Below are 23,599 nucleotides of genomic sequence, written 5' to 3'. Positions count from 1 at the left end.
CTCATGTGGCCTTGAAAGGCAAAGCATTTAAACAGCCTGGAACGGTGTGGAAGCAGATGATTCCTAGCAGCTGGTGGTGAGGGAGGGGAGGGGAGGGGAGGGGAGAGAGGGAGGTGCGTGCCCAGGTGCGCACTCTTGACTTGGAACGATTGCAAAGACGCACTTCACGAAAAAATAAACGCAATCCCTGCTCGCTGGTCCCCTCACAAGTCTTTCATCTGTACCTTCTCCGCCCACATGTGCCAAAGCCTGGGAACCGAAAGTTAAAAGCCCGAAAGATCAAATGTCTCAGAGACAAAACTTTCCGAGTCTCCAGAAGAAACAGAAAATCGCCAGGCAACCTGCATAAAACGCCAACGTATGTGATAGGCAGCATCCTGAAGACCTGGAGTCGGATGTTTGAATGTGCCTGTGTCGACTCTGGGGAACTGAGAGAGAGAGGGGCAGCCCCTTGGAACTTCAAGGTCATTCTGAAAGTCTTCTCAGTTCTCCATACACGAAAGTTAACGTGTCGTGCACACACAAGACCCCAGGCGCTCGCCCTGTGCCCGCCGTCTAATTTGGTCCTGGCGGTGACGCTGTGAGACCAGTACCCTAGTGCCCCATGTTACAGATGAGGAAACTGAAGAAAGGACACGAGGTGACACGGCTGGTAGGGGAGGGAGCCGCGCGACCTGAAACCACAGCAATGTGAATGTGAGTCTACACTCGCGAAGTAGTTAGCTCAGAGCGAGCTCCGACTGGCCGCGGAAATACACAAAATTCTATGGAGCTCGGCGCCCATTGAGCAAAAAAAGGAGGCATGAAAGAAAAACCTTCATAGCAAGAACAGTAACTTTCCGATGGGTACTTTTTTTTCAAAGTCTGTGTGTGCACGTACGCACGCAAATGCATGAAATGCGACTCAGAAGAAAACGGAATCCTCTGACGTTCATCTTATGTATTTACATGTCGAAATTTTTTTCGCAAGGAGTACATGTTATTTTATTTAAAAAGCTAAAAATCCATTGCTTTTCAAAAGGTAGGATATCTGCTGCTGCTTCACGGTAGTCTCAAGATGGACACAGGGACTAACGTCTCTCTCTCCCAACTCACACTCCTTGGAGAGGAAGATAAATCACATGATCTTCTGCGTGAGAATGTATCTAATGATGTGCTCACCCTTCTCAACAGCCTCAGAAAACATAAGCGTAAAGCAACAAGTGACTGAATGATATTTACTTCATTTGCTTTCCAGTCCCTCACTTAGCTGGCATTGTGCAAGGACTACCACACCCAGTGACTCATCATTTAGTCACTGAAAGTTCCTCTCGCTGGGATTTGCTCTCACTTCTTTTTCAATGCCTTAAGAGGTAGGGCTCAAGAAAGAGGGGAAAAAATACGAGAGAAAAGGAACACGGAACTGCCGATCTGTATTCACACCGACAACTTATTGACCCTGGCACAGCATTTTGGAATGGATGCCTTTTCAACCCTTTTTTATCCTTGTTGCCCCTCATGTCCAACCCATGAACGATATTCTGCCAGATGTTCTTCTAAAGTGCCTTTCGGGTCTCTGCCTTCCTTTGCTCGCTGCAACCACCACGTGACCCCATGGTCTCATGCTTCCTGGAATGTAGCTCCACCAAGCCATGTCCTTGCGGCCCTGTCTGCTCCAGTGACTTGAGTGACCCTCCCCGGCTTTCGTCATCCTTAACGAATCCACGATTCAGGGTCATGTGCCAGCCCAAACTAATCTAAACGTTTAAATTATTTATTAGCATAAAACTAGCAATTCCTCTTCACTTGGGTGTGTATGGTTTCTTGGCCCAGAAGCCTCGATTCTATTTCCCACTGATTCCCAAGCAGCACAGGCTCACTTGAAAGAAGAAAATGGAAAAGACTCATTCCTGCTTCAAAGTGTTTATCAAAAAATAATGATTCACATATTTACAAGATCCTCTGAGGCTGATTAATGGGAACCAGGTGAACAAAGAAAGACTTCAAGGGGAATGGGAAATGCAGCCACAACCAAGGTTCAGAGATGGCTGAAGCCTCAGAAAATTTCAATTTGACCTTAAGTCAGAGCGATCCAGGATGATCTTCCCTGGGTTTCTATAACACCTTAGCCAATCTAGCCCGCAAAATATTAACATAAATAATTCATTAAGATACTAGTTACCACATTCTCAAATCAGGCTGAAGAGCAAAATCCAGGCTAAATATTTAAACGTCTTAACCTTAAAAGCCTTAAATAATAAAGATTTGATGAAAATACCCTTGGTAATAAGCAATTTCAATCTTTGGGGTGGTTCTTTGGCAATAATTTTATCCCTTGCTATTTCGCTCTTTCAAAAGATAACATATTCGGTCACTTGCGATCCATTGAGAGTTTTCTGGCAGCAAGATCGGACGAAAGCGAATCTTCACAGAAACGCAAATATCTATGAAGCAAGATGGTCTTAAAGGTCCCCGGTGAGCACTTTGCTTACTCACATTTCTATGTGTCATGTTGCTCAGCTCGATGATTAAAGCTAGACAACTACGAGCTAGAAATCTTAACTAGAGAGAAGAACAAGTCGTGAATACGACTGATATGCCACGCTGCCTCCATCCCAAGTGTCCTGCTCCGGCCGCCTGGACCCACCTTCCCGCATTCAGAGTCCCCGGGGGAGCCCCAGGCACCTGCCCAGCCTTGAGTGTTAGGCATCCCGTGTCCTCTGACAAGAACGCTTTCCCTCGTCCTCTTTCCCAAGCTAGTCTCCACCCGGCCAATTCTGTCAAAGTTCAGCTCAAACACCTTTTTTCTGGAAAGCTGAACCCAAGACAGGATTTCATTCTTCTGCCATTGTGCGCTGAGAGCATGCGAAGTTCACGCCATTCCAGAGTTATCTCTTCTCCTATCTGATACACACACACACACACACACACACACGCGCGCGCGCGCGCACACGCACACACGCACATACCTCTGTGTTCCTTTTGAGCACAGGCTGTATCTTAACGCATGGAAGAAATTACGAATATATCACCAGAATCCTGTCCTTTTGGGGTTTGGGGTGGGGGAGGGTTGTCTGCGTACTTTGGCCGACACACAGGTGGGGCTGCCACGCAAGTGAGAAGCCCTTCCAAACCTGCCTCAAAAACACCCTATTTTGTCAGGAAAAACCAGGGCCACACTTCAAACTAAGTCTGCGGTATGACACATGTATCACCCATTGGCAAAGCACGTAGCACGCACTGTTATGAAACTTATGTTTAGTCTCAAGCAAAAATAAACTGTAATTCAGTCAAAACTAATAAAAATTCATACTTTTCATATTAAGGAATAGAGAGGCAATGTTTCTGAAAAGATCTCCCTTCCAACAGGGCTCTTTATGGAAGTTAATTTTAGAAGTAAAATGAGCAAAAAATTCAAAGAGCGGGGCACCAATTATAAATCTTTGTTGTCATCACGATTTAGTCAATTAAAATTCTGGAAACAAAAATCATTATTTTATCTCCAAGGAAAGTAAGCCAGGTAAAGAAAATTAACTTGAAGCGTTCTTTGAACTTAATATTCTCTTTAAAACATCATCTTATTAAATTCTAATTTATTTCTTCCATGAAAACTTTTCTAGTATTTCTACCCTCACGGAACTCAACTTCTTCTAAATTATTTCAGAAATTATAATTAATATCTCGACCTCAGCCTCATAGTTTCTGTGTTTTCAGCCTCAGTCTGTTCTTCTAATTAAATAATAGCCTGAAAAAGGGAGAAACTTTGACTTATGCATTTTTGTATCTATCCCACTACATGAGATGGACTAAAAAATATCCAGAAACTCTTCTTCCCTGCTTACACAGAGGAAAGAATTCTAGCCAACAAAGTTCTCATTATTTTAATTATAAATTTCTGTAGACTTTAAAAATAAACAATGAGATAGAATGTGATCAAACCCATAATCCTGTGATCTCATTTCTGAGACCCTATTCCCACCCCCCAAAAATATCCAGAAAGTATGAAAATTATAGGAATAAAAATGTTCGTTCAAGAACTATTTATAACAGTCTCACATCAGCTGCAACAAGGGAATGGATAAATATACTGCAACGGGAACATCGCGTAACTATTCAAAATAGAATTAGTAAGACTCCTTAGCCATATCTAAATCAAACACAGTATGACGGAAAATACAAAATGGTAGGTACACTCAATTATAGTCATAAAAACACGGGTATTAAAAAAATGGAATTAATACAGATGATTATTGCTCTTGCATTCTGTTGTAAAGTGATGAGCTCTTTTGGAATTTCTTTTTTCTAAATTTTTTATTATTGCTGTTGTTTTTTTCACGACTAAAAATCGAAGTGTTTTCTTTCTAACTTCTGTCACCAAAAATTACAAATGGGTATACTGTTGATCATTCAATTTGTTCTGCTAGAAATAAAAATTGACACACATAGGGCAGTGACTTCGCTTTCTGCTGACTGGAGATGATGAAAACTAACCCAAGTTTTAAAAGCCCCGTCACGAACTAGCGGTAAACTGGTTTGGAAGGCAGTGCTGGCATTGCAGTGTGTCTAAAAGGAAGATGCTCCGAATCCCTCCACGCTTTTTGCTTCTAACAATTTCATGATTCACAGTGGAAACTTACCGGGAAAATATTCAAGTTCGTTTCCTTTAATTAGTGTGTCGAGCAGCCGTTTCAAGTAAAGATAGCTACTGAGCATTTGTTTTGTGCAATCCACCATACCCAAAGCTGCCGAGAACTTTTTTTTTTTTTTAAAGACCTATACAGTCACTGCCTTTCATTAAATTATGATTTAGTGTAAGGTAGAGGCAAGTCTGAAGCCAGAAAGAACTGACGACAAGGCTGATCATAATTGTCAACAGCAAACGGAGAGAAAATGCTGGAGAGTTCAAAGAGGGACGAATCACATCTGCCTGTGGGTCGGCACTTCAGGCGGCGGATGTAGTCAGGGGATCCGAGGAGAACAAAGAAGAGGGGCGAGAAAGGGGCCAGGACGAAACCCCTGGGGACCAACCACATTGCTGGTTTCCAGAGGACAAGGATTCAGGGCGGGGCCGGGAGTGAAGGGCCTGGGAGGGCGGGAACGAGGCTGTGGAAGCTACAGCGGGATCCGATCCACAGGGCCAAGAGGCAGAGATGTGGAATTGAAGGCCAAAGGGAAAGACTTCGTGGATTTCACTGAAAAGTCTCCGGCTAAGTCACCGCTAAATCCATTTTACCGGAGGAGGTAGACGAGGGGGAAAAAAGAAAAAAAAAGAAAAAAACAATTTAAATCATTTCTTCAATTTAAAAAATGAATTCATTTTTAAAAAATAAAAAGAAATAAATTTAAAAAATAAAATAAAATTGTGGTAAAACCGTAATAAAATAAAATAAAATAATAAAATAAATCCATTTTACTGGAATGGTGTGGACAAGGTCCAAGTCGAAGAGGGTTAAGAAAAGAATAAAAATGAAGGAAATAGAGGTGTTGTCTACAGCGACCCTAAAGAAATTCGGTAGAAAAAGAAAGAAGGAAGAACGAGGGACACGCTCTCAATGGAAGAGGACTCAAAGTCAGAGTTGTGGTTTTTTTTAATTCATACAGAATTTATTTAGAAATGGAGGAATATTTTTTTTTTCTGTTTAGCAGCCCAATTTTTCTAGCACCATTTAATTCAAAAAAAAAAATTCCCTTCCCATTCGTAACAATTTCTCTTTGAGTCGTACGTTATTATTATAGACAATGGTTTCCGGGCCATTATTCGGTGTTGGTCGGCTGTCCATTCTCGCACCTGTACCGTGCGAATGTAATAAATGGAACACTATCACAGGTTTTAACATCTGGCAGACGTTCCCCCTCGTTACTTTCCTTTTTCAAAATGTTCTTAGCTCTACTTGCCTGACTCCCTATTATACTCATTCTTTTTAGGAAGCTATATTCATTTATTGACCTTTTTAAACATAAAACAGTAAAATTCACCACTTAGAAAACACATACGTAAAATAAGAAGTTAAACCCTTTCCCCAGCACACCATCTATCCGAGTTCTAAATCCAGAGGTGAGTGCTAGTTAGGGATTGATGCCCGCCCATCTGATAGTCCCCCACGGTTATACGGACATCCTATACATAAATATATTTGGGGAGAACCACTTCCAAAGAGAGAGAGAATGCCCATTCTTCAAGGAGAGAAGGGCACGAGACCTTGTGACCTCTCCCCTCCCCCGCCCCACTCTTCCTCTGGGTTGAAGAGCATGATTTAGCCCTTTATGCCCTCTTAATTTCTTCTGGACCACCGCCACCACCCCCTTCCCTAACTCTTAGCTGAGAAGTGTATTATTTTATTGCTGCTTTGCTAGGGTTTACCTTCTTGTTTTCAGCAGCCTTAATCTAAACCTAAACTTAAATGTCTCTCTGAGTATACCCAGATTAAATACTCACTTTGTCCTCCCACTGGGATGAGATCTTTAACAAACTTGTATGTCTTCCAGTCCTTTCTACCCCCAACCCCTCCGACTCATGGATTTCATTAAAATGATATAAAATGTCAGTGTGGTCATTTAAATTTTTCCTTAATAAGAGGTATGTCGAACGCACCCTAGAGTGACCGCCCCCCTCCCCACTGAGTTACACCCTTGTGCAATTCCCTCCCCTTGAGCGTGAGTTTCTAACCAATGGCACATGGCTAAAGTTAAGAGATTTTGACGGTGCAGCTAAGATCCCTAATTAGCTGACTCTGAGTTAATCTTAGGTGGGCCTGACCTAATCAGGTGAGGCCTTAAGCAGATGCAGGCTTCTCCTAAAGTCAGACACATGAACGTCAGAGGCTCTCTCTCACAATTGCTGACTTTCGAGAAGCAGGCTGTCCCCAATCCTACAGTCACAAGGAAATGAATTCTGCCAACAGTGTTAGGGGACATGGAAGTGGATCCTTCCCCATTCGAGCCTCATATGACAAATCGGCCCAGTCAACATCTCAATTCCAGTGTGACCTTGAGCGAGGAGTCCATTAAGCCAGGCTGGGACCAACGAACCTGCTAGGCAATAAAGGGTGTTGTTTTAAGCCGCTGACTTGTAGTAATCCATTAAGCAGCAATACTAATTAATTCAAAGACACACTTATTATTTCAAGAGACTTTTCTTCACCATTAAACCACTCACAATCGTATCAATACCAGTTATTTGGCTTTATTCCTACATTTAAAGAAGCCTGCTCAGACGGTCTGCCTCCTGTTCTCTATCTTCCCCTATCTGGCTTTGTTCTGATTTGGTTTCAATTTAGTGAGAATATTTTTGAAAATAACTTTCTCAGACGGAATACATGATGCTATAGTTTCTGTACCCTTAAATGTACAAAATGTCTTTCTTTTGCAATGATCCTTTAACTACCAGTCCTTTTCATTGAAAAACCTGAAACATTTCTTTGCTATTATTTAGTTTCATTATAGAGAGACGCAGTCCCATACTGATTTGATTCCCTGTCTTTTGTATGGAACCTGTTCTCCTGGTGAAGAATCTTATAAAAAAAATAAATCTCAAATTGTGTATCCTGTCCTTCGTTAATCATCTGGCACCAGGTAAGCCAATTCTATTTGAAAACTTCCATTTTCTTCAGCTCATAGACTTCTCCTTCTAGTAATTAGTGGATCCTGGTTTTATTTCCGTGTGTTTTTTCTTTTTCCGGAACATCCATCATTCAGGTGGAAATAGATCTCTTGAATCTTTTCTCCATATTTTCTGTCTTTCAACTCATGGTTTTCCATTTCCTCATACTTTTACTTCGATTGTGAATTAGTCCCTCCTTTTGCTTTGCCAGATCTAAATTAAATTTGGGGTGTGTGTTACTTTTCTTACTTCCTCTCTTGAGTGTTTGGAGTTGTTGGTTGTTGTAATTTTGTTATTATTACCTAGAGATTTTTGTCCCCTCTTTGAGTTGCTAGTACAAGCCTCTGATGCTGGTCAGGCTGGAAGCAGGCAATGCCGGGGGCAGATGACCCCAGAGATTCTCCTCCAACTGACTGCCGAGGCACAGGGTATAGACCTCCAAGTCTGGGGTTCGCAGGGCTCTCCAGGTGTAAACAGGAAACTATTTTTACCAACCACACAAAAAAGAAAGGACCAGTTCAGCCCCGCTGTGCAGTTCTCTTCGAGGACAGCCAGCATCCATGAGATCAGAGCCCTCCGCCTCCCGAGGTGACACGCAGCACTTCCACGGCATATGCTGCCTCTCCATAAGCTGAGGGGTCTTTTGGCCTCAGCTGATCACTGAGTTCTCAGTTCTCCTCAAGAACCCTGTCCTCTAAGCTTGCTGTACGCAAAAGCTCCCAGCACCTGCGCCTTTTCATGAGAACCCAAATCCTCAGATGTGTTTGAAATCCCCTCCAGGGTTATCTACCTTCTTGGGTAACCCCAGTAGAGTCAGTAATTGATGGAAGAAGGTCACAGAAAGGTAGAAGGGGTAGAATTTAAAGCATATATGGAAGGATTAACCTTGAGCAGAATGAGTTGGACATGATCAACAAATACGGACGAGAATGAGGTTTTAGTGGTTGTGACTGCAGGTACGTTTGTAAGGCAGGGCCTTTCAAAAGGTGGTGCCTCAGCCATCACCTGAGAACTTACCTGAGAACATCGACATCACCTGAGAACTCACCGGAAATTCAAATTCTTGGGCCCCACTCCAGAAGTACTGAATCAGAAACTCTAGGGTTGGGGGCCAGCAGTCAGTTTTAACGAGCCCACCAGCAGACTCTGGTATATGCTCAAGTCTGAAAACCACTACTGTAGAATGTACAGAATTAGATAAATTTGAAATGTTTACAAATAGTGACCTCTCTTTTTTGCCAAAAAGATGAGAGTGAAGTATTCTAGGAGTGGATGCGTTAATATGGAATTTGGGAGAAATGGAAACATCTGGGAATACCCATTGAGAAAATGGAACAGAAGGATGAAAAAAGCTGGGATCACGGCCTATGAACTTGCGGAGACACTGCGGTTCATCCCATGTAACTGTCTTTTTCAGTTCTTAGTCATGATAGCGTGAGTAATGCCTCAAAGACGGGAAAGGGGCATATTCAGAATACAACTCATGCATGATTTTGTCATTTATAAAGATGAAATTTGCTTCAGAAAATTCTACCCGTAAACTAAAGAATTTTTCATTTTTGAAGCACATCCACCACTACGAACTCCGTGACGGAAAAATCTCAGAATCTCAGTAAGCATCCCTGTCCTTACTTTACGCAGACGAGATAAAGACCAGCCACGTTACCTCACCCGGGTTCATCAGGAAGCCAGTGGTTCAACTGGGATGATACTTACCTGCCCTAATTCACTGCTCTTTTATAGTTCTTTCCAGAATCGAGTGGACATCCTATTTTGCAATGCTCTGATAGACCTCGAATTCAAAAGCCGTGTGGGTGAACCCAACACAGGTGCCCTCGGGAAAGCTGGGGGCGTTGGGCTCTGAATGGGCATCGCACGGCCAAAGAAGCACCGGATCTGCCAAACGTAAAACAAAGTCTCGGCCCGGCTGCAGCCCTTCCACCCAGGGGCTAGACCGAGTTCATCCCCGTGGCCTACAGACCCTTGAGGCTCACCCAAAAGACCACTAAATAAAGGTGGGCCCGCCCAAAGAGAAGCGACAGCAGCTGCCAGGCAAGGTCTCCAGGCAGATGGCTGGAATCAAGTCAGCAGTGGTAGGAGAGAGAGGCTAAATGAAATGGTTATAAACAGAGCTCACAAAAGCATTTCGACCATCTAAACCCAGCCCCGAAGCTGTGGCTGAGAGAACTGTGTGCAGCGGCTGATAAACAGCACCAGCTGAGGGCGTCTGGCTAGAATGAAGCCACAGCATCCACCGATCCTGGCCCGAGCCCATTGGGGAGGCAGAGGAAAGGGCTCTGGGGACCTGCTGGCCAGGCTCATGAGGGATGCCAGTGCCTACCACCTCAGACGGTGGCCGTGAGGACTTTTAATGCACGTGGGCGAGGCCTTGGGACAGGGTCCCCACGTTATAAACACCCCGTCGGTGTCAGCGGTTTGTCCAGAGTGACTTTGACAAGCACAAACATTTCCCTCCCTACTACATCATTCGACGAGAATGAACTTAGATGCCAGTGCATGAGATTCCACCTGCGTCCTCCACCGAAAAGCACAGCGTCCAGTCTTTGCCCAGCAAGCGCCTCCCAATACACTTCCCTGTCCCACCGTTTCCTCTGATCTATGTCTGATGGTCCACTTACTATCACTCTTAGTCCTCGGTGTTCTACACAACAGAGAAGAGAGCGAGTGTACAGGAAGGAAAAGGCAGGAGGGAGGTTTTCTATTTTATCGGGAGGAAACCTGAGACGTGCAAACTGGTCTCTTTGGCCCCATAAATCATCCCACCACCAGCATTTGATTTTTATTCTAGATGATCTCGTGCTCCAATCAGAGATTTATGCATTTAAGCTGAGATGTCATTTAGAGCCAATGCAGGCACAAAAAGGCCAAAGAGCCACTCACCTTTATATTCTGCCAGGCATACACACTCATAGCCATTGACAAGGTCCCGACAGGTGGCAGCGTTCAGGCACGGAGCAGAGAGACACTCGTTGTATTCCTCCTCACAGTACAGGCCGTGGTAACCTGAGGGACAGAGAGAGAAAACGGTGCCACCAAACACATCTCATTCAAACCCACACTGGACCAGTCTGCCAAGAAGGCGGCTGAGTATTCACTGGGAAGTGTGACATAGACAGACAGGACTTAAGGAGCTGGGTCTCCTGAGAGAGAACTGAAATGTGGGTGTCTAGGAAGGGCAGGAAGAGTCTGTTCTTATCGCCCTCTTTCGTGATCCCAAGGATCGCAGACATTCTCCCACTTATCCACCAGGGGTTCTCCTTATGACGTCGTGTTCAGTGGTAGCGGTGACCAGAGAGGCAGGTCACCGAGTGTGTCTGCTGAGACCACAGGAGGCAGTAATAGCAGCAGAACTTACGGCGTGGGACTCGTGGCTCCTCCCAAGGATACCGATTTTCCTCCAATCAATTAGAAAAATGTATCTAACTCAAGAGAAGTTTATTCAAGGGAAAAAGATCAATAATATTTTCTTTGCTTTTCAAGTCAAGGAAAAAAAAAAACTCGGCTTAAAAAGGCTTAATTGAAATTCCCGAGGAAAGGTAGGCTTATCTTTTTTTGTTTATTTAAAGTTATGATTATCTGCATTATAACACTTTAAGTGCAAAGTTTTTAATTATTAAAAATATAATAATAGCGATAAAGAAAAAGATACTCAACGATCTCTTCATTAAAGATGTTTTTCACTCTCCTAATTGCAAAACAGGTGTTTATTCTAAAGGACAAGAAGACAACATTCTCAGATTCGCTCGCGAATGTTACCCTGTTTTTAACTTTCAAAAACATGTGTTACTGCCAATTTGCAATGAAACGGGGCCATTTTGGTCTGGCCCTGTCCAAACAACAAGAAACATGTGAGTGCTTGCAAAAGTCACCCTGCCTGTGTTGTTTCTGAGTTCAGATAAGCAGAGAAAATAAACGCTTGCTCAAGTGAGAACCAGAACTGCTAGCTTTTTTCCAGCTTTCTAACTCGTAGCCAACCCTCCAACTCACAAAGTCCCACTGGAACCTGATAATGTGCTAAAATGTTTTGTTTTTTGTGCCTATCACAAAAGTAGGTTAAGCTCACACTGGCATTATTAACGGAGCACTTTTCCCGTACTTGCCGTGTCAAGCCGTTTCTAAACTGCTTTCCAAATTTAGGTGGCCATAACGACTCCTTTGAGGAGACCTTGACCTACCTAAGGCAGAGAGACCATGGTTTGCGATGCTTCCAGCTCACCTTTTTGTAGTTTTGTGGAAATATTTCCTATTAGTCTTCATCATATGATTTTCAACATCTAGATCCGAGTTTCTCGAATAACAGCAACTGTGTCCCCCAGAGGACATCTGGCAGTGTTTGGAGATAATTCTGATTGTCATAACTAGAGTGGAGGGGAAGGAGCTGCTACTGCTACCTCGCAGACGGATGCTGCTAACCACCTACGATGCACGAGACCGCTCCCTCGACACCCAGCCAGCACCAGATGAGGACCCCTGCCCTAGACCCACCCTAGACGAAAGCGGCAAACCGTGGCCCGCAGGCTGAATTTGGCGTATAAATTTTTACTGGGACACAGCCAAGCCCATCCGTGGCTGCATTCACATAACAACAGCACAGAGAGTCGTTACCACGGGAACCACATGGCTTGCAAAGCCCCAAATCTTTACTCTCTGGCCCCTTGCAGAATGAGTTGCCTGACTCCTAGATTCAACAGAAAATCTTCCCTTTTGCAAAAGGTTTGGATATTACCCGTTTATCTAATTCATGGTTTTCAAACATTTTCTCCCATTCCAGTAAAAGGCTGCCTAGTACTCTGCTGACTGCTTCCTTTGCCGTGCAGAAGCTTTCTAGTGTGACGGAGTCTCACTTGTCTATTTTTGCTTTTGTTGCCTGTGCTTTTGATTTCATGTCCAAGAAATCACTGCCAAGACCAATGTTATGAAGCTTTCCCCCTATGTTTTCTTACAGGAGCTTTATTGTTTCAGGTTTCTTATATTTAAGTTTTTAATCCATTTTGAGTTGATTTCTGTGACTGCTTTAAGATAATACAAATGGCGAACAGGAATACAAACTGATGCTCAGCATCGCTAACCATCTGAGAAAGGCGCGTCGAAACCACAATGAGATGCTTCCTCACACATGTTAGAACAGCCATTATAAATAAGTGTGGATATATACAAACATATATACAAACATATATATATATATATACACACACACACACACACACATATTTAAAAAGTGTCGGGGAGGATGTGGAGAAACTGGAACCCTTGTACACTGTCAGTGAGAATGTAAAAATGGTGCAGCTGCTATGGAAAACAGTATGGAGGGTCCTCAAAAAATTAAAAATAGAAATACCATATAATCTACAATCCCACGTCCGGGGATCTTTCCCGAAACCAGGATCTCGAAGACATACCTGCGCTCCCATGTTTACTGCAGTGCTATTCACAACAGCCAAGAGGGGGAAACAACATAAATGTCCATCAACAGATAAATGAATTAAAACATGTAGTATATACACTCAATGGAATACCACTCCATCTTAAAGAAGAAGGAAACCTTGTCATACGCTATAACGTGGGTGAACCTCAAGGCCGCACCGTAAGTGAAATCAGCCAGTCACAGCACAAATGCTTCACGATTCTCTGATGTGAGGCATCTAAAGTAGTTGAACTCATAGCAGCAGAGTAAAGTGGTAGGAGCCAGGGCTGGGGGACGGACAAATGGGGAGCTGCCCTGAAGACCTGCAGTATGACAACGTGCATTCAGTCACAGCACTGTACGGTAAGCTTAAAAAAATGTTAACGGGGCAGATTTCGTGTTGTGTGATTTTTATCACAATTTTCTTATATATATGTATATATGTAAGTATTTATTTTATTTTCTGGCTTCTTCTCAGTGAGGAGAAACAGTCACAAGCAGCATCTTTTCAGTATTTGCTCTCCCGGCAGATCTTTTAAAAATCAACCTGGAAGGATCGTATATAACCCTACAGGCATCTTTGGCCTCTGAATTGAAGTGTTATTTACATAGACAAAAAGAACAGGCAATCATGAAATCGTCCATAATCACTTTCATTTTTTTGGAAACAGTATCATTATCTTTTTCCACTAGCAACATGAAAAGCAAATGAGTTATTTTACAGAGATAATTACGCTGGTGATGTTTTTCTTCCTTGGGAGGAAAAAAGGTAAAGGTTTCATATTCTAAAACTGTTTCTTCAGAGAAGATAGCATTTAAATGTCTTTATGGAAATGTCAAGGCACCCTTTACACTTTGTGACTTTGTGCCAAAGAACCGAAATTGGACCGTGTGAATAAAAAGGCCATCCTTCCAAAAGAGAAAGCTTCTGTGAAAATGAGGCTGCCACCCCCTGCTGGTAATTAATTTGGGGCAAACAAATTAGCTCAGGGCAATATGCCCAGGATCTCGAAAAATTAAGCTAGTGCAAAGAATTTTTTAATACAATGAAAGATCAGAAGAGTGGGCTCAGTGTGCCCCGCCCAGGGCACTGAACTTCATCATAGCCACTCTGACCCCCGCATGACTTGCTCTTGAATATTCAGCTCCAATCACCTCCTTAGAATGGACAGAATACAGCAACCAACTGGGCATGGAATAAGCAGGTGCAGTCGAGATGGGATCGAGGAGGGCTGGCTAACAGTGTCAGAGGTTCTGAGACAGAGCATGGCGGCCGGATGACAAGATCGGGAAGTCACTGGACACCCTCGAACACATGACTCTCACTGGGGGCTGTGCTGCGCTTTAAAGCAGGGGTCCAGTACCGGTTCGTGGCCTATTAGGAACCGGGCCTCACAGAAGGAGGTGAGTGGCAGGCGAGCGAGTGAAGCTTCATCCGTATCTGCAGCCATTCCCGGAGCCAGCATTACCGCCTCAGCTCCGCCTCAGATCATCTGGCATTAGATTCTCATAGGAGCTCCGGTCCCTAGTGCCAAAAAGGATGGGGCCACTGCTTTAAAGCATGTTTTGGATATTTGGGGATGATTATTAGAATGATCGAAGAGTTCTACTGGGATTTAGTTGGTGGGGGCCAGACATGCTAAACATCGCACAGTGACTAGGATCCCCCTGCACAGCAAAGAACGGCCCGGCACCCTCCCCAATGTCGGGTGCTCCCACTGGACATTCACGTGGGTAGAAACCCTGCTGATGGCTTTTCCGGCCTGGAACCTGACTGCTTTACATGTACAGCATGGTCTTTAAGATGTACTGAGTTTCCAGAGAATGAAACTACAGGTGAGTCAAGAAAAGACGGCACCGAGAGTTGTTCATCGCTTTGGAAAATCTCTTCCTAAGAGCTCCAGAGGAATCTAAGACACAAATAGAGCACACCCCTATCAGTAAACAAAACAAAAATCACATCTTCAGATAATTCCCTGGCAATGCTATGCCAAGTCATGACCCCCACCAGTTACTTGTCACAGTACTCAACTGATTGCCATCACGGCACTTACGACCGTCTGAAATCATATTGGTGACTTAGTTCTTTCCTTGATTATTATTTCTCTTTCTCCATTAGAATACAAGCTTGCAGGCGGAGGTCATAATTACAGTGTTCACAGCTGTACCCACAGGATCTGGTACAGAACAGATGCTCAAATAAAAGTGGTTTAATCAGTGCCCAAACTGACATTGATTAAATCAACATACATTAAAGATTTGCCTGTGATGTTCCTGGAGCTCCCAGGTACCACCGGGGACAAAGCTACATGGTAGAGTCTTGCCCTGCAAGGAGCTGAGGGTCCACTAGCGGGTCAGTGGCATCTGCTTGGTATCAGGCCCTTCGTGTGTGTCAACTTGTTTAATCCTCATGACAACCCAAAATGATGTACCTGACTAGTTCCGATTTATATACGAGGAATTAAGATTCAGAAAGGAAAAGAAACTTGCCCGAAGCCACACAGCCAATCCTGTGTGTTCTTCCTGCTTTCCCAGGTTGTCCCCAAAATGCGTTACCTAGTGTGTTTGTGTGCTAAGGCTGCCATAACAAAATAGTAGAAACTGGGGGCTTTATGCTACAGAAATCTATTTTCCCACAGCTCTGGGGCTGGAAGTCTGAGATCGAGGCGTCGGTAGGTTCGGTCCCTCCCGAGGCCTCTCTCCTGAGTTTGCCGATGGCCACTCTCTCGCTGCGTCCTCACGTGGCCTTTCTCTGTGGGCGTGCCTCCCTGGTGTGTCATATGGTTATGCAACACCGGTCATACTGGGTTAGAACCCCATCCGTATCATCTCATTAAATCTCTTTTTTTAATTTTTAGATATTTTTTCAATTACAGTTGACATGTGTTATATTAATTTCAGGTGTACAACACAGTGATTAGACATTTATATAACTGATGAAACGATCATCTCAATAGATCCAGGACCCATCTGACACCATACCTAGTTATTATAATACTGCTGACTGTATTCTCCATGCCGTACTCGACAGCCCCGTGACGATTTTGTAACTGCCAATTTGTACCTCTTAATCCCCTCCCCCCTCACCATCCCTCCACCTCCCAGTCTGACAACCATCAAAATGCTCTCTGTATCCATGAGCTTCTTGTTGTTGTTTGTTTGTCCTGTTTTCTAGATTCCACAAATGACATTTGTCTCTCTCTGACTTACTCCACTCAGCGCAACACCCTCTAGCTCCATCCCTGTTGTTGCAGATGGCAAGATTTCCTTCTTTTTCATGGCTAAGTAATATACCATTGTACACATGTACCACCTCTTCTGTATCCACGCATCTATCGATGGACACCCAGGCGGCCTCCATGTCTTAGCTACTGTAAATAATGCTGAAATCAATATATGGATTCACATGTCCCTTCAAAGTAGTGTTTCGGGTTTCTTCACATAAATACCCAGAAGTGGGATCACTGGGCCCTTCTTTGTCTCTTGGTATAGCCTTTATTTTAGAGTCTGTTTTGTCTTATATAAATATGGAGTCTTAATTACCTCTGTAAAGGCCCCATCTCCAAATACGGTCACATTGGGGGTTAGTGTTTCAACATACGAATTTGGGGGACACACAATTCAGTAAATAACACCCAGAATCAGGATTTCTCAACGGCAACACTGCCAACCTTTCGGTCTGGATCATTCCTCACAGCTAGGAGCCGTCCCGTGCGTCGTAGGATGGTGCAGCATCCCTGGACTCTGTCTACGAGACGCTAGAAGCACCATCACGCCCCAGCTGTGACAGCTGACAATATGTCCAGACGTTGCCATATGTCCCCTAAGGGACAAAAATCTCCCTTTGGAGAACCACCTTCATAGATCTTTTTGGTAACATGAAAACTACTTGAGATTTGAGGAGGTCTGAAATGGCTGTTATGAAGAGTGACAGTGAATTCATTGAGGAAAACGACTTCGGGGCAGAACCCTGGCAGCGGGTTCGACGTGGTACCAGCCCGGGGGGTGACTGCCTTCAGCAGCGCTGTCCCATGGAGGTTTCTGTGGGGCTCGGAGGAGAGAGCAGAGACCCACCCCACGCCCCCGCTGCCGGTGCTCGTGAGCTACAGAGAACCCTGCTGAATGTCCTGCCGTTAGGCTGGGACGCCTCTGTGTCCTCTGCGAAGTCCGAGGTCCAACACGATTGACCGAACCAGCAAAGGCACAGTGGGCCAAGACTCCACCCCACAGGCCCGAACTGTTCCAGCTCACGACAGCTGCCTCTAGGTTTGAGAGGCACTTGATCCCTCTGCTCCACGTTGTCTCTCAACCCCGTCTCAACATGACATCATTTAAATATTCGCATCGTCATAAGACAGGCCATGGCCCCACACTGCATATACCCTGGACCCTTCCCTCTCCTCACCCGCCACGTCCCACGCTGAAAACTCCCAGACTGCGGGACTCTGGCTGAAGCCAGATGGCGCCCACCCTGTGGGTAAGGAAGGAAACCGCGGCCACGTGGCCATGTGCATGGCCCCTGGGCGGCTCCCCGCTGCCTCGGAGAGAGCAAGTGAACCGGACCTTCAAAAAACAACAGTGATGTGTGCACCGTGGGGAGAGGTGCAGGCCGAAGTCAAGGCAAGAGCGCACGTGACATGTTTGGGGGGCTTTGGTTTTTCGTTTACTTTACGTTCAGACTGAAAAGAGTGGGGAAGACGTGGAGACGGTCCTTTAAGGGTTTGTTGCAGCTCAGAGAATGTCTTCCCCTTGTTTCAGGTTGAATGCATAAAAACCCAAGACTCCCTGGCTGACGTCTAGGCCAGTTCCCAGGAGACCAAGCCTTCCAAACCCCTCGCGTAGCATAGTTAAAGATGCAGACCAAGGGAAAACGTTCTCATCACACATCATGATGACTGTCCGTGAGCTTTCGGACTCTGCCTAAACTCGCTGATATCTGCAGAGCCCTCACCTCGGGCAGTGCACGCACTCACTTTACTGAACAGAGAGTTTTGCTGCGAGGGAAACTGTGTGTGTGTGTGTGTGTGTGCGCGTGTGTGTGCGCGCGTGCGCATGTGTGTGTGTCTGTACATCCACCTCATTCTCTCTCTTTGCTGGTATGTTCACAGCGCGAATCTTTTTAAGAAACAGGAAAAAATGTAACGAGGACCCCTGATCGCATTATTCTACTGACAGACATGCCGTGTTGAGATCTTATAGACTTCCGTGGAGTAATTATGCCCTCTTGTTACACACACGCACGCACGCACGAAGAGAAGCCATCTGTGAACGTGGAGGGGGTTGTATGAGTGAAAATGCAGAGCATTAATTTGTCTGTGGAGGACAGCGACAGCTGAAATTGCCTCTTTCACTCCTAATTTCTCATCCTTTCAGTGTGAGGGGCACCTTGGCCAGAGAGGAAGTAGATGTGAAGTGACCCAAATCAATCAACGCTTCCGCTGTTGTCCTAAGGAGCATCAGAGTGGAAGGGGCGCAGGGCGAAGCTCAGTTACAGTTGCAGGTTCTCCGATCTCCCTGGAGCTCACGCGGTGCTGAGCCATCTACGAACTTCCCCTTCCTCCCTGGGCCCCCAAAGGGTCGATGATGAAGAAGAGTCCTATCTCGATGGACGGTTCAGGCAGGGAGTCTACAGGCTCCATCGCCACAAACACCTGATGCCTTTAATACCCGCGTGAGGAGGCGGGCTGTTCTTTGGGCCTCCGGTTTGCCTCCTTGATCAACGCATTCTTTAATTCAAAAAGTAGTTATGAAACGCCTACGATGTGCCAGGCACTGTGCTAACCACTAGGGTTCTGAGGCTGTGTGAAAACAGACGGAAGGCGTCTACTAAGGCTATTGAAAAAAAAGGAAGACCCCAAATGATCATCTAAATAATTATAAAATCACGACTGGGTGAGTGTGAGCAGTGAGGGGTCTGAGGTGTCAGGAGGGAAGAGAAGGTTTCTCTACAGTGTGACGGTCTCGGGGAAAACAGGGCCGGATGCGGGCGGTGGCACTGCCAGACAGAGAATTAGTGTCAAGAGTCATTTTAAAAGTAAAAGCAAGAAATGACGATGAATGTGAAGGACGAGAAAGAGGCAGAGGATGGAACTGAGCTCCAGGTTCCTGGCAAGTCTTATCCAGAGATGCTGCAGTTCCTTTCAGAACAAATGGACCAATCGACGTGTATCGAGTCCCCTTCTGTAAGCCCATTTCTGTTCTAGACACTTTCAAATGCAACAGAATCTCATTCATATGACGGGACTGGGGATGGGGCATGAGACAGACAGGAGGATGGAACCACTTTCTAGAAGCAGATCCTCATTCAACAGAGGAACTGACAATGTCTCCCAGGAAAACAGAAGCAACCTGAAGAAAAAAAAAAACATCAGTTCATTTGAACAAATATTTGCTGAATTCTGGCCATGTTGCCGAGCATGAACTAGGTGCTGAGGGGGAACCTATCGTACTGTGATTTAAAAAGAAAGGTTATATAGGTTAGAAGGCATGAAAAGTGGAAGGAGGGGGCTCTTTTGTTGCAGAGGTCGTAGCGAAGAAATACACTAGGTAATGCGTTTTGGGGACAACCTGGGAAAGTAAGAACAAACAGGATCAACTGCGTGGCCTCGGGCAAGTCTCTTTCCTTCTCTGACTCAATTCCTCGTGTACGAATTGGGACTAGCCAGGCCCATCACTCTTGAGGTTGTCATGAGGATTCAACGAGTTCACACAGCGAGGGAAAGCGAACAGAAAGAGGAGGAGAAGAAAAGAGAGAGGAAGGAGAAGACAGAGATCCAGAAGCATCGGGATGGAGACGGGGAAAAATGAGGCCCAGAGAATCACCCAAAAAGATAAGAAGAGCGAGGAAGAGACACCGGTCCAGAAAGTGATGGAATTACGAGCAGAAAGCGGGTCCCTGCCACTTTGCCACCGGGACATGGGGGAGGGGAGTCATTCGAGAGTTTGAGAGACAATGGGAGACTGTAGGGTTCTTGTTTCTCCAGTTATTCTTTATTAAAATAAAATGTACTTGACACCATTTTCTTTACACTAAACTTTTTTTATAACCTCTCCAGTGTTGAGTGTTTATATGTGCAGGTCTCTGGACCACCCGGTATCACTGGCTTATTGCCATCTTCCAGCGAGGTAACTCGTGGCAACAAAGGTCTGTCATATAAGGAGGGACTCTCGCCACCCACCCCCCAACAGGACACGTGCTTGGCCTCGCACATGAAGGAACACAAAGAAAGCATCTAGCACAGTGCCTGGTGCATAGCGAGTACCCGATAAAAGTGACATGTGGTCACCTGGTCTGTTGACGGCAATGCAAACCTGATTCGAAAGGACAACACGGGTCCTATAATTCTGAAATAGGTGGCCTCCTCGCCTGTGCAGTGAAGGCACCGAGCATCACAACCTTAAAGGGAGCCCACTTACTGGAAAAACACAAACAGCACCAGCTCTGCCTTTCCACGGTGCCCGGGTGCTTAGCCCAGATTTCACCAGTCGGGAGCTCAAATACCTGGATTCTTTTCATGTGAAACAGAGTCTGTTTATGTTTGGCTCTTTAAAAACCGATCCTTTCCCCTTTCCTCGGCCTCATCTCCGGAGACTAACCTCTTTGCTGGATCTGGTTTCCTGTTTGGCAGTAACTCTGACTCACTGCTCGATCTTCGATGCCAAAGTCTGTTTTCTCTTTAACAGCTGTCCGTTCTCATTTCCTTAGCGCACAGGTTGGTGAATAGAGAAGATGCTCAATCACAGTGGCTGAACTGAATTTGCCAGGAAAGTAGAATCGTAGGGCAAAATAAGTCTAGGACTCCCCTTCTCCCACAGCCAGAGCTCTTTTCTTTACGAACGTCTGATTTGGACGAATGTAAATAAAAACGCCTGAGAAAATATATTTCAAAATCGACAGCGGTTTTTCCTGGGTGGTGAAATTAAGGGATGATGTTTTTATATTTTAAATATGCATATTCAAATCTTCTAATTTTCCACGATGGAAATATGTGACTTGTGTAACTCAAAGGAGTAATATCATGGATGTTTTGTAAGCATTTTATGTGTATTACAACTGCAAGTCGTGTTGTTGATGACCAGGGCAGGTGACGGCCACGCTCCATGTTTAACAGTTTCATGGGCGATAGGAGAATGGGGACTATTAGAAAAAGCTTGACTTCTTCAAGGGCATAGTTTTAGGTGGAAGGGGAGGAGATGAGGGTGATTCTTACAGTGTATAGAGGGGAAAAATCTAGTTTTCTTAGGAGACTTTTTAAGACATGAGAAATAGCATTATAAGTTGCATTGCTAATAAAACTCTTTTTAAAAGGAGAATTACATCTTTTAATACGTAGAAAAGAAAATCTTTGGAAGTATGAAAAATCCTGAAATATCTCCAGATTTATTGAGTGTATGTCATAACTCATATTTACAGGAAAAAATCTTAAACATATGGTAGGAAAGCAAACAACCACTACTCTGAGTTATGTCCTTACAAAGAGTATTCTCCTTCAAAAAACATTTAAGAACAAACGAACAAATATATTGTACATGACACAGCTGAATTGTGACTATGCTTATGAAGGGCCTCAGAAGTCAAGAAAACCCAACCGTGAACTTGCTCAGACAGAAGCGCTTGCATATGTCAAGGCGTTTTGACCTAAAACTTATCCATCATCTTGTGAATTTGTCTAACCACATCGAACTAAACATTTCCAGAAGTCTTCTCTTGACTTTGCCTTCAAAACTAGTGCAGAAACTAGTCATATGAAAAACTCAATCTCTTCGTAATTTTTTATCTTCATCATTTAATGTCATTTAGTTTATGATGCTTTTGGCCACTAGAGGGTAGATTCTACCTATGATCTATACCAGCTAAAAGGGAAAAAAAAAAAATGTTGCTCAAGAGTTTAACAAAAGAAAAGCAATATAAAGATATGTTTTACATAAAGAAATAGATATGGCACAAAGGGATTCAGATGTTTAAAGAAGAAATATTGTTTCCTTTCAGAATAAAGCCTAACATTCATATACTACGGTTTACAAACAAGGTCACCTAGACATCCTCTAAACATATCATAGCTACGGTTAAAATTATCCGTTATAAAGCGGCTATTTTTCTTACTGACTCTATAAAAATTACTCTTAAAAATGCAAATGCTTGCAACGCCATAACGAAAGCACCAAGATTCAAGGTTGTAATGGCAAGGAAATATTTTACAACGTGATTTTAAGATTATTATGGAATATGTGTTGACTTATGAACAATATGCAAAATGTTTTAATGGAATAATCCCATAAGCTCAATCGATCATCTAGCATGTTTATATATACACATACAACTGGCCTGGTTTATAGTCGAGGTGAGGAGAATAATGAGGAGATTTGGAAAAGAAAGTATGAGTTAAATCCCTCACATTCTAGAGGTTTCTCAGTATGGAAGGTAGCAAGATGGACATAGGTCCCAGCACAGGCAGCGGATGGGAGTTGGAACAAAATCAAAGAGTGAGCTTCTATCACAGCGCGTTGGAGAGAAAATAAAACCTGGTTGACTATTTTCATGTAAGTATCTATACTAACAAAGAGAAAATTTTAAATGTTAAAAAGTACAAAAAATTTTGAGATGTTCGCCCTCAAAGGGGCTTGTGTCTGTCACCTCTCTACATCAGTGGTCCCCACGGTGCGATCCCCAGACCAGCAGCATCAGCATCACCTGGGAACATGTTAGAAACGTCAGCTCTCAGGCCCCACCCACGACCCACTGCATGAGAAACTCTGTGGGTGGGACCCAGAACTCTGAGATTTAGGAGGCCATCTACCTGATTCTACTGCACGTTGAAGTCTGAGAATCACTGAGCTCTAGAATAGCAAAGCATGCAACATCTCCCCAAACCTCTGGTTTTCAAAAATGCAGGAAAGTGGTTGGAGTTACCTATGGTGAGCCCTAGATGTGGCACGGGAATGTTTTTAATAGCCATGGTGTCCCTTCAGCATATCACTAAACCAGCCATAAAACATGCTGAACACGTACCAGTCACGGGGATGTGAGTGAACCGACTGTGAAACGTACAGACAGATGACCTACCATGCCACGTCCTCTTTCTACCCTACTGCGTGACAAGGTCCGGAGATGGGGACAGAGGCTTCAAGGAACGCATCGTCAAGAACGAGGACGTGGCATGTGTTTAGGGATAATTGGTTTCTTAGAAATGATCCTATTAATAGGGGGAATTTGGGTAGCACAAATTCTAGTAAGTGTAAACGCTATACAAATGGATTTCCTCAAAATTGGCTCTGAGGAAAACATAGTAAATTCCCCGCGTATGGAATCAGCTCTAGTCACCCTGACGTGTCCAGAATGCATAAACCCTTTATTTGAACAATTATTAAGGGAAATTCCTTTTGACGTGCCTCTTAAAGATATTATGAATAAATTATAACAAGCTGAATTACTAGAACCAGTTTATACTCCTGTTCCCATGCAGTTAGTAGAAAAATTAGTAAAGGATAAGAAATTTACTCATAAGCCTGTGCCTACTATAGAAGGGCCTCCTTTGTGGCCTAGTGGATAAATAGAAAACTCTGGTATCCACCTAGGGGGGCTAATAGTATGAAAA

General features: G+C 44.2%; 1 protein-coding gene across 2 annotated transcripts in view; it reads right to left on the bottom strand.

Annotated features, from left to right (window-relative positions):
* Nucleotides 1-23,599, bottom strand: part of DNER (delta/notch like EGF repeat containing) — a 259,893-nt gene that overhangs the window by 24,712 nt on the left and 211,582 nt on the right. For both annotated transcript variants that reach the window (XM_039855323.1, XM_039855324.1), the window contains one exon: nt 10,481-10,603. In XM_039855323.1, coding sequence (XP_039711257.1) covers nt 10,481-10,603 — 123 coding nt within the window. The remainder of the gene's footprint in view (nt 1-10,480; nt 10,604-23,599) is intronic.

The sequence above is a fragment of the Pteropus medius genome, unplaced genomic scaffold (assembly GCF_902729225.1).
Source record: "Pteropus medius unplaced genomic scaffold, Ma_sr-lr_union100, whole genome shotgun sequence".
Classification (NCBI taxonomy): Eukaryota; Metazoa; Chordata; class Mammalia; order Chiroptera; family Pteropodidae; genus Pteropus; species Pteropus medius.
The sequence above is the reverse complement of the archived record's forward strand: the minus strand, read 5'-3'. Positions and strand labels throughout refer to the sequence as shown.